This window comes from Entelurus aequoreus, linkage group LG01 (assembly GCF_033978785.1).
Source record: "Entelurus aequoreus isolate RoL-2023_Sb linkage group LG01, RoL_Eaeq_v1.1, whole genome shotgun sequence".
NCBI lineage: Eukaryota > Metazoa > Chordata > Actinopteri > Syngnathiformes > Syngnathidae > Entelurus > Entelurus aequoreus.
In genome coordinates this window covers 40,701,682-40,713,539 of record NC_084731.1, presented here as the reverse complement: position 1 = coordinate 40,713,539, position 11,858 = coordinate 40,701,682, and the positions used below count along the sequence as shown (strand labels likewise).

Below are 11,858 nucleotides of genomic sequence, written 5' to 3'. Positions count from 1 at the left end.
AGTTGTAGTAGGGTATAGTTATTTTTCTGGTCTGCAAAACAATATTGTATGCAACATTTTGACCAAAGCACCACAAGTATACAAACCCCGTTTCCATATGAGTTGGGAAATTGTGTTAGATGTAAATATAAACGGAATACAATGATTTGCAAATCATTTTCAACCCATATTCAGTTGAATATGCTACAAAGACAACATATTTGATGTTCAAACTGATAAAAAAAAAATTGGGGGGCAAATAATCATTAACTTTAGAATTTGATGCCATTAACACGTGACAAAGAAGTTGGGAAAGGTGGCAATAAATACTGATAAAGTTGAGGAATGCTCATCAAACACTTATTTAGAACATCCCACAGGTGTGCAGGCTTATTGGGAACAGGTGGGTGCCATGATTGGGTATAAAAACAGCTTCCCAAAAAATACTCAGTCTTTCCCAAGAAAGGATGGGGCGAGGTACACCCCTTTGTCCACAACTGCGTGAGCAAATAGTCAAACAGTTTAAGAACAACGTTTCTCAAAGTGCAATTGCAAGAAATTTAGGGATTTCACCATCTACGGTCCATAATATCATCAAAAGGTTCAGAGAATCTGGAGAAATCACTGCACGTAAGCGGCATGGCCGAAAACCAACATTGAAATTCGATCCCTCAGACGGCACTGTATCAAAAACCGACATCAATCTCTAAAGGATATCACCACATGGGCTCAGGAACACTTCAGAAAACCACTGTCACTAAATACAGTTTGTCGCTACATCTGTAAGTGCAAGTTAAAGCTCTACTATGCAAAGCGAAAGCCATTTATCAACAACATCCAGAAACGCCGCTGGCTTCTCTGGGCCCGAGATCATCTAAGATGGACTGATGCAAAGTGGAAAAGTGTTCTGTGGTCTGACGAGTCCACATTTCAAATTGTTTTTGGAAATATTCGACATCGTGTCATTCGGACCAAAGGGGAAGTGAACCATCCAGAGTGTTATCGACGCAAAGTTGAAAAGCCAGCATCTGTGATGGTATGGGGGTACATTAGTGCCCGAGGCATGGTAACTTACACATCTGTGAAGGCACAATTAATGCTGAAAGGTACATACAGGTTTTGGAACAACATATGCTGCCATCTAAGCGCCGTCTTTTTCATGGACGCCCTTGCTTATTTCAGCAAGACAATGCCAAGCCATATTCAGCACGTGTTACAACAGCGTGGCTTTGTAAAAAAAGAGTGCGGGTACTAGACTGGCCCGCCTGCAGTCCAGACCTGTCTCCCATCGAAAATAAGTGGCGCATTATCAGTGTTGGGTTAGTTACTGAAAACCAGTAACTAGTTACAATGACTAGTTACTTAATTTCAAAAGTAACTCAGTTACTAACTCAGTTACTTACATCAAAAAGTAATGCGTTACTGTGAAAAGTAACTATTTAGTTACTTATTTTTTTCTTCTTTTTTTTTAAAGCTCCCATTAATGGCCTTTTAGCCTTCATTTCAGTACTGTTATTGCACTGGAGAATAATACAATCTGTTGATCAACTTGACATGCATTTTTATTTGCATTTTAACATAATTAATGAAAAACAGTGCAACATAAAAAGGCATTTCTCCTTTCTTTAAACTTGGACCAATGACCATTAATAAAAAACAACTGAAAGTGCAACATAAGAAGGCACATCATCTAGGGATGTTAACAATTAATCGATTTTCGATTAATTGCCGTTAAGAAATTACCCGATTAAAATTAACGATTTCAATTAATTGACAATTCCGTTCTGTCACGGTCGGTGCGGTGGTTTTCTGTGTGAAGGTAATGCTGAGTTTATACCTCGCTAGTCCACACGAGGGAGTTGTTGCTTATTGTACTTTTTCCAAGCAGCAACACCATCACGTGACCAGCCCTACATGTCCGCTGTACACATGAGAGTCCACATGCGAGAGAAGAAAAACAAACATGAAGCGACGCAAGAGAAGTGCTGTGTGGGAACATTTCACCCTAAAAGAGGACGATGCAACGTGCAAAATATGTAAGGCTGTTTTGAAGTACAACAATTCAACCAGTTCGTTAAATTACCACCTAAAAAGTTTACATGCCGCTGTGCTTGGAGGAGAGAGTGGAGGCGGAGCACGGCCAGGCCAGCCCTCCGTCGCCGAAGCGTTTTCCAAAAGAAAAGCGGTGTGTGATGACGCACGGGCAGAGGGCATCACCCAGAGGATTTGCAACATGGTTGAAAAGGATATGCTGCCTATAAGCATTGTGGATGGCAAGGGGTTTCGTGAGTTGATGAACTATTGTGAGCCAGACTACCAAATCCCTTCTCGAGAAACAATAACAACCCGCATAGAGGCTCGCTACAAAAGAAAGAAAGCCGAGCTGAAAGCACGACTGGCCAACACGCATGTAGCAATAACCACTGACTGTTGGACGTCAAATACAACAGAGAGCTATATCACCGTCACTTGCCACTACATGGAGGACTGGCTGATGAGGTCGGCAGTCCTAGCCACAGAGAGTATGCCGATGAGCCATACGGCTGATAATTTAGCAGAACGGCTGAATGAAATTGTGCATGCATGGGGGCTGACCGGGCGAGTGATAGCCTGTGTTCACGACAACGCGAGTAACATCGCCTTCTAATAGTTTGTGAGACAGACTAAGATGTGCATTGTGCATGTTGTGCACTTGATGTTACTTTATTTTTCTTGTCTTTACAGTAGTGAGTGAGTGACATGTTTTTTCACTTCAGTTCTTGTCAGCCTCACCTGAGTCCAAAGGTGAAGTTCTGCAGCAGACTGCAACAGCCAACAGGCTTACTTATTTGCTGCCTGCTGTTACAATTTTCAGGGATGTCTTCCTTGTATTTTTTCAAGTTGACAGATAGGCATTAGGCACCTTTCCCAGTTCAAGAGGGATTATATAAAATAAAGCTAGCTATTATGGCTGCTGCCACTACCAAGTCTTGCATGTGTGACAAGACTAAAGTGCACTTTATATTATATTCCTCATGTTACAAAGATGACTTACTTTTGTATCAAATAAACATTTGATTAGGGAATACAATGTCCTTTGTATTTTATACCAGCAAAATTTTGATTTTGATTTTGTACCTTATTGAGGGGAAATCTCAGATGGGGGGAAAACGCCGCTTTATCAACTAATCGATGATCGATCGATAAGGTTATCAACTATCAATTAATGAAATAATCGATAATTTGCATCCCTAACATCATCTTCCTTGAAACATAGATAGTGAAATAAAGCCTGACATCTGGAGTGATGCTGCTGTCTTCCACACTTGGAGTCATGGATTGTAGAGTCCTTGTTTTCAGTGGCAGGATCATTGACACAGATGGTGAAGTTTCAGATGTAACACTTTTGAGAGGTTTAAGCACCCGGAGGACCTCCTCTGCCACTCTCACATCATCATCAGACAGGTTGATGATGTATTTGACATTTTTCTTCAGGGTCTTGTGGGTCAATGCAAAGTATATAGCTGCCTGCTGCTGCAACATATCATAAGTGGAGTTCCACTTCGTTGGGACATCATGTATGAGCTTTATGAGTAGGCAGCTTTAGTATTTCTTACTTTGTCTTAAGCACATGAGCAGCTGTTGTGCTAGGAAACCTCCTTCCTTATACATCCTATTGACTGAGATGTGATGCCAAATTCACTACATGTGCAAAGCACCTACCTGTGGTCCCAGTCCTGCCTCATTCACTGCAATTATTTGATTTTTGGCATTATCACGTGTGACTGGGAAATCTTTATCTTCCATTCCTCCACTGCTTGTGTCAGTACCTGTGCAAGGTGACTCTCGTAGAGGGGGCGTGTCTGCTCATCTGCCAGTCTGCTGTGATTAAGTGAGCGCTTATCGTCACATAGTTTCCCTGGACGTGCACCAGTCTGTCGTGAGCGCAACTGGTGATGCTCGGGATAGTTCATCCACAACTTTTTTCTTCTCATGCTCATAAAGATCTGGCACAATCTTAGCGCTGAAGTGGGTGCGCGACGGGATGTCGTAACGTGGCTCAAGCACGTTCAGCATGTGTTTAAAACCCTCGTTTTGCACAACGGAGTCTGCTCCTATAAACACACCGATTGAATGGCGCGGGGCGTTCAAGCTCTTCCGTTACTCCGCTCGCCATGACCACGCTGTGTGTGGACTGAACGTGCATGCGAACAACCTTTTTGTTTTGTTTTATATATCAAACCGCGGATCACGTGTGTGCCTCCCCACCCCACACCCAGACACACGCCTCTTTTCTTCTCTCCGGCGTGTGACAGGGGAAGATTTAGAAGAAAGACACCGCAGCGCATTTGTTTCTAGCCGATACTACATAAAAAATAACGTAAAATAACACAGTAACGCATCATGTAGTAACGGTACTTTGTAACGCATTAGTCCCAACACTGCGCATTATAAAGCGTAAAATACGACAGCGGAGACCCCGGACTGTTGAACGACTGAAGCTCTTTATAAAACAAGAATGGGAAAAAATTCCACTTTCAAAGCTTCAACAATTAGTTTCCTCAGTTCCCAATCATTTATTGAGTGTTGTTAAAAGAAAAGGTGATGTAACACAGTGGTAAACATGCCCTTTCCCAACTACTTTGGCATGTGTTGCAGCCATGAAATTCTAAGTTAATTATTGTTTGCAAAAAAAATAAAAAATGTATGAGTTTGAACATCTTTGTAGTGCATTCAATTGAATATGGGTTGAAAAGGATTTGCAAATCATTGTATTCCGTTTATATTTACATCTAACACAATTTCCCAACTCATATGGAAACGCGGTTTGTATGTTATATAGACCAAAAAGTGTTTTAAATCTAGAAAAATATCGAACTATGATCCAAGTCCTAGTCCATGGTTCTCGCCCGGAAAAGGGTGGAGTGCCATCTCCGGGTTGGGGAAAAGATCAAGTACCTCGGAGTCTTGTTCACGAGTGAAGGAAGAGTGGATCGGTGCGGCGTCTTCAGTAATGCGGACGCTGTAACAATCCGTTGTGGTGAAGAAGGAGCTGAGCCGGAAGGCAAAGCTCTCAATGTACCGGTCGATCTACGTTCTCATCCTCACCTATGGTCATGAGCTTTGGGTTATGACTGAAAGGACAAGATCACAGGTACAAGCGGCAGAAATGTGTCTCTCCCTTAGAGATATGGTGAGAAGCTCTGTCATCCGGGAGGAGCTCAAAGTAAAGCCGCTGCTCCTCCACATCGAGAGGAGCCAGATGAGGTGGTTCGGGCATCTGGTCAGGATGCCACCCGAACGCCTCCCTAGGGAGGTGTTTAGGGCATTCCCGGCCGGTAGGAGGCCACGGGGAAGACTCAGGACACGTTGGGGAGACTATGTCTCCCAGCTGGCATGGGAACGCCTTGGGATCCCCCGGGAGGAGCTGGACGAAGTGGCTGGGGAGAGGGAAGTCTGGGCTTCTCTGCTAAGGCTGCTGCCCCTGCGACCCGACCTCGGATAAGCGGACGAAGATGGATGGATATGATCCCTTTATTGCTACAAAGACTGTTATCAGCCGCAATGCTAAGTGGAGATGAAGTCCATTGATTCAATTTATTTTCCACACCATCAGCGCCACATGACATTGGTGAGCCTTTGGCATGAGCGATGTGGAATGACAACGTGGGACACGCTATGCTTACAACGCAAAAAATGGTCCCAGCTGGTTTACCATATTTTAGAGAACAACTTACACCCGCGGTTTCAGCACATTGGAAGCCCAGTTCTAACTTAGATGAATTACCCAGAATGGGAAGTATTTCCAGGTAGTGGTCGTGTTGTGGTGACCATAGCAACAACGCTTCGAGGATCTTCCGGGCTACCAGTGAGTACTTTAATCTACAGGAGAACACACACAAGGCTACTGTATTGGGGGACACCAGTGTGAAGGTTACAATATGGCTGTTCTTTCATGTTTAGTGGACTATAAAACAGTTACTTAGAAGGTTGTTAAGTTTTGTTATGCTCTATGAAAAGATTCTATTTATTAATAATAATCCGACTTTGTGGAAATGTTTACCACGGTCAGACCTGGAACCAGTACGACTGTACCACCTATCCATTGACACTGATATGTTTCATGACAGCAATTAGGTCTTTTGGAGAAATCTTGCAGCAGGCGAGGGGGCTGAGAAGGGGAGGAAGAGCGGGAGGAGGAGGAGGCTGTAGATCATGATGCAAATATGGAAGCACTTAAGGCCTGGCCGCCTTTAAAGGGTTAAAATGACTGCAGGATAAGAGCGGCTCGTTTGCTGTTAAATTGTCAGTTTTCCCCTCTTAAACGGCACATGTTCTCTGCTCCTCCTCGCCACGTCCCCTCAGGTCACGCCATCGGACAAGCCGAAAAAAGGATATAGAGAAAGGACCTTAGCTTTGTCTGTGCAAGGGCTACATCCTTTCCAGCCTACTTCATCATCTTGTTCGTGTGGAAAGTCATCCTCAGTTCGCCACCCCTGGATCTTCGGCACATGACGGCATCAACCCGGCGCTGAGTCGGGCGCCTGCCAGTAGCCCAGATGCGTTTGTCGCTCATCCCCATGGTGTTTTCTTTGATTTGCGATGTGATGAGGACCGAGCGCAGTGGCGTGCACAGGTCAGGCGGTGAGTAGTGAGACAACTAACATCTATTTTCTCTAACCTCTAACCTTTGTCCTGTCCCTGAAAATGAATCATTTTCTTATGACAGCACAATATAAGTGGATCACTAGAGCAGTGTTTTTCAACCTTTTTTGAGCCAAGCATAATTGCTTTATTGAAAAAATCCAGAGGCACACCACCGGCAGAAAACATAAAAAAATGAAACTCAGCAGCTGATATTGACAGTAAAAAGTCGTTCTTGCAATTGTTGGATATGAATTCAAACCATAACAAACCATGCAACACTATAGCTCTTGTCTCAAAGTAGGTGTACTGTCACGACCTGTCACATCACGCCGTGACTTATTTTGAGTTTTTTGGTGTTTTCCTGTGTGTAGTGTTTTAGTTCTTGTCTTGCGCTCCTATTTTGGTGGCTTTTTCTCTTTTTTTGGTATTTTCCTGTAAAAGTTTCATGTCTTCCTTTGAGCGATATTTCCCGCATCTACTTTGTTTTAGCAATCAAGAATATTTCAGTTGTTTTTATCCTTCTTTGTGGGGACATTGTTGATTGTCATGTCATGTTCGGATGTACATTGTGGACGCCGTCTTTGCTTCACAGTAAGTCTTTGCTGTCGTCCAGCATTCTGTTTTTGTTGACGTTGTAGCCAGTTCAGTTTTAGTTTCGTTCTGCGTAGCCCTCCCTAAGCTTCAATGCCTTTTCTTAGGGGCACTCAACTTTTGTTTATTTTTGGTTTAAGCATTAGACACCTTTTTACCTGCACACTGCCTCCCACTGTTCCCGACATCTACAAAGCAATTAGCTACTGGCTGCCACCTACTGATATGGAAGAGTATTACACGGTTACTCTGCCGAGCTCTAGACAGCACAGACACTCAACAACAACACATCATTTGCAGACTATAATTACTGGTTTGCAAAAAATATTTTTAACCCAAATAGGTGAAATTAGATCATCTCCCACGGCACACCAGACTGTATCTCACGGTACACTAGTGTGCCGCAGCACAGTGGTTGAAAAACACTGCACTAGAGCATCCAATGGTAGGACGCTGGTCTCCAAACCTTTTGATATATTGCTCTGACTAAAATAACTCACTTTAGTGACTTATCAACAAACCCACTCTTAGTGAGGGGCCACTATAAATCAATAAAGGTCGATTGTTTTTAGAAAAAGGGGCATGGTGGCTCATTAGCCGGGAGCTGAATTGAGGTAAACACTGGCGCTGATTAAAGAGGCCAACATTGTTTCCTGACTCTTTTCTCACATAACGACTTGTGACAGACACCTTTCACCTTCAAACGCTAAATGTGCTTCCTGGCATGAACACACAATATTGCTGCTGCTCATAAAGGTGCTATCTATGTCATCAGCTAAAATCCAACAAAAAAAAAAGTGATTCTGATACAAAAAACACCAAACGCTTGCTTTTCATACAATTCATTTCATGTATGTTCCACTTTGTGTACAACTGTGTGGCACTGGTGGACTTTCAAATATAAGGAAAATTATATAAAACAGTCCATTGTAGTGTTGTCCTGATACCAACATTTTGGCATCGGTACCATCAGCAATATGTATCTCTCGGGGTCGCGGGGGTGCTGGAGCTTATCTCAGCTGCATTTGGGCAGAAGGCGGGGTACACCCTGGACAAGTCGCCACCTCATCGCATGTGTATATATATATATATATATATATATATATATATATATATACTGTATACATATATTTATATATACATTGTATATATAAGTATATATGTACATATGTATACATATATACAGTACATATATATGTACATATGTATACATATAAATATACTTATATATATACATGTATACATACACTATATTGCCAAAAGTATTTAGCCACCTGCCTTGACTCACATATGAACTTGAAGTGCCATCCCATCCTTAACCCATAGGGTTCAATATGATGCCGGTCCACCTTTTGCAGCTATTACAGCTTCAACTCTTCTGGGAAGGCTGTCCACAAGGTTGCGGAGTGTGTTTATGGGATTTTTCGACCATTCTTCCAAAAGTACATTGGTGAAGTCACACACTGATGTTGGTCGAGGAGGCCTGGCTCTCAGTCTTTGTTCTAATTCATCCCAAAGGTGTTCTATCGGGTTCATGTCAGGACTCTGTGCAGGCCAGTCAAGTTCATCCACACCAGACTCTGTCATCCATGTCTTTATGGACCTTGCTTTGTGCACTGGTGCACAGTCATGTTAGAAGAGGAAGGGGCCCGCTCCAAACTGTTCCCAGAAGGTTGGGAGCATGGAATTGTCCAAAATGTTTTGGTATCCTGGAACATTCAAAGTTCCTTTCACTGAAACTAAGGGGCCAAGCCCAACTCCAGAAAAACAACCCCGCACCATAATTTCTCCTCCACCAAATTTCACACTCGACACAATGCAGTCTGAAATGTACCGTTCTCTTGGCAACCTCCAAACCCAGACTCGTCCATCATTTGCCAGATGGAAAAGCGTGATTCATCACTCCAGAGAACACGCCTCCACTCCTCTAGAGTCCAGTGGCGACGTGCTTTATACCACTGCATCCGACGCTTTGCATTGGACTTGGTAATGTATGGCTTAGATGCAGCTGATCGGCCATGTAAAACCATTCCATGAAGCTCTCTGCGTACGGTACGTGGGCTAATTGGAAGTCACATGAAGTCGGCGACTTCTTTGCACTATGCCCTTCAGCATCCGCTGACCCCTCTCTTTCAGTTTACGTGGCCTACCACTTCGTGGCTGAGTTGCTGTTGTTCCCAAACTCTTCCATTTTCTTATAATAAAGCCGACAGTTGACTTTGGAATATTTAGGAGCAAAGAAATTTTACGACTGGATTTGTTGCACAGGTGGCTTCCTATAACAGTTCCACACTGGAAATCACTGAGCTCCTGAGAGCGGACCATTCTTTCACAAATGTTTGTAGAAAAAGTCTCCATGCCTAAGTGCTTGATTTTCTACACCTTTGGCGGGGCCAAGTGATTAGGACACCTGATTCTGATCATTTGGATGGGTGGCCAAATACATTTGGCAATATACTGTATATACATATGTATTTATTGACATACAGTATATGTATATACTGTATGTACATATACACAGTACATATATACTGTATATATGTATATACATATGTACATACATACAGGTATGTACAAAACCCAAAACCAGTGAAGTTGACACGTTGTGTAATTTGTAAATAAAAACAGAACACAATGATTTGCAAATCCTTTTCAACTTATATTCAATTGAATAGACTGCAAAGACAAGATATTTAATGTTCGAACTGAGAAACTCTTTTTTTTTTTGTGCAAATAATCATTAACTTAGAATTTAATGGCAGCAACACATTGCAAAAAAGTTGGCACAGAGGCATTTTTACCACTGTGTTACATGGCCTTTCCTTTTAACAACACTCAGTAAGCTTAAGTTGTTCAACAGTCCGGGGTTTCCGTTGTGGTATTTTAGGCTACATAATGCGCCACACATTTTCAATGGGAGACAAGTCTGTACTACAGGAAGGGAAGTCTAGTACCTGCACTCTTTTACTATGAAGCCACGCTGTTATAACTTGTGGCTTGGCATTGTCTTGCTGAAATAAGCAGGGGCGTCCATGATAACGTTGCTTGGATGGCAACATATGTTGCTCCAAAACCTGTATGTACCTTTCAGCAGTAATGGTGCCTTCACAGATGTGTAAATTACCCATGCCTTGGACACCAATACACCCCCATACCATCACAGATGCTGGCTTTTGAACCTTGCGCCTAGAACAGTCTGGATGATTCCTTTCCTCTTTGGTCCAGAGGACACAACATCCAAATGTTTCCAAAAACAATTTGAAATGTGGACTCATCAGAACACAGAACACTTTTCCACTTTGCACACTGATGTCTCTGAACCTTTTGATGATATTACGGAACGTAGATGGTGAAATCCCTAAGTTCCTTGCAATATCTTGTTGAGAAATATTGTTCTTAAACTGTTCCACAATTTGCTCCTGCATATGTTCACAAAGTGGTGACCCTCGCCCCATCCTTGTTTGTGAATGACTGAGCATTTCATGGAAGCTGCTTTTATACCCAATCATGGCACCCACCTGTTTCCAATTAGCCTGTTCTTTTTTGCCACTTGTGCCAGCTTTTTTTTTAAACATGTTGCAGACATCAAATTCCAAATGAGCTTATATTTGTAAAAAAATAAAGTTTTCCAGTTCGAACGTTAAATATCTTGTCTTTGCAGTCCATTCAATTGAATATAGGTTGAAAATGATTATTAAATCATTGTATTCTGTTTTTATTGACCATTTACACAATATGCCAACTTCACTGTTTTGGGGTTTTGTATATACAAATATGTATATATTTCTATATACACATACAATTATCACTCGATACTTCAAAAATGAAAAACAATACAAAAACCTAGCTTGAACACATGTGTTGGACATAACTTTGTGTATTTATTTGATGCTTTACAAGTGCTCAATATGGCCACCACCGGCAGCACGGACAACATCAACACGACATTAGAATTTCCCCCAAACGCGCCCCAGGATGTCGCGATCCACCGTGTTGATTGCTGCTATTATTCAATCTTTCATGTCATCGAGGTCTTCCAGGAATATTTGCTTTACACAAGCAGCCAGTCAGACCGTGGTAGAGGAGTTTGCGTGTCCCAATGATCCTAGGAGCTATGTTGTCCGGGGGATTTATGCCCCCTGGTAGGGTCTCCCAAGACAAACTGGTCCTAGCTGAGGGATCAGACAAAGAGCAGCTCGAAGACCTCAATGAGAAATAAAAACTATGGCCCCAGATTTCCCTCGCCCGGACGCGGGTCACCGGGGCCCCCCTCTGGAGCCAGGCCCGGAGGTGGGGCACGATGGCGAGCGCCTGGTGGCCGGGCCTGTCCCCATGGGGCCCGGCCGGGCACAGCCCGAAGAGGCAACGTGGGTTCCCCCTCAAATGGGCTCACCACCCATAGCAGGGGTCATAGAGGTCGGGTGCGATGTGAGCTGGGCGGAAGCCGAAGGCAGGGCACTTGGCGGTCCGATCCTCGGCTACAGAAGCTAGCTCTTGGGACGTGGAACGTCACCTCACTGGGGGGGAAGGAGCCTGAGCTAGTGTGCGAGGTGGAGAAGTTCCGACTAGACATAGTTGGACTCACTTCGACGCACAGCAAGGGCTCTGGAACCAGTTCTCTCGAGAGGGGCTGGACTCTCTTCTACTCTGGCATTGCCGGC

At 43.3% G+C, this 11,858-nt stretch overlaps 1 protein-coding gene across 1 annotated transcript in view; it reads left to right on the top strand.

Moving 5' to 3' along the window:
• The first annotated feature begins 6,457 nt into the window (after positions 1–6,457).
• rspo4 (R-spondin 4) overlaps positions 6,458–11,858 on the top strand; it is a 33,256-nt gene continuing 27,855 nt past the window's right edge. The window contains exon 1 of the mRNA XM_062062708.1: positions 6,458–6,603. Coding sequence (XP_061918692.1) covers positions 6,519–6,603 — 85 coding nt within the window. The 5' untranslated portion in view covers positions 6,458–6,518. The remainder of the gene's footprint in view (positions 6,604–11,858) is intronic.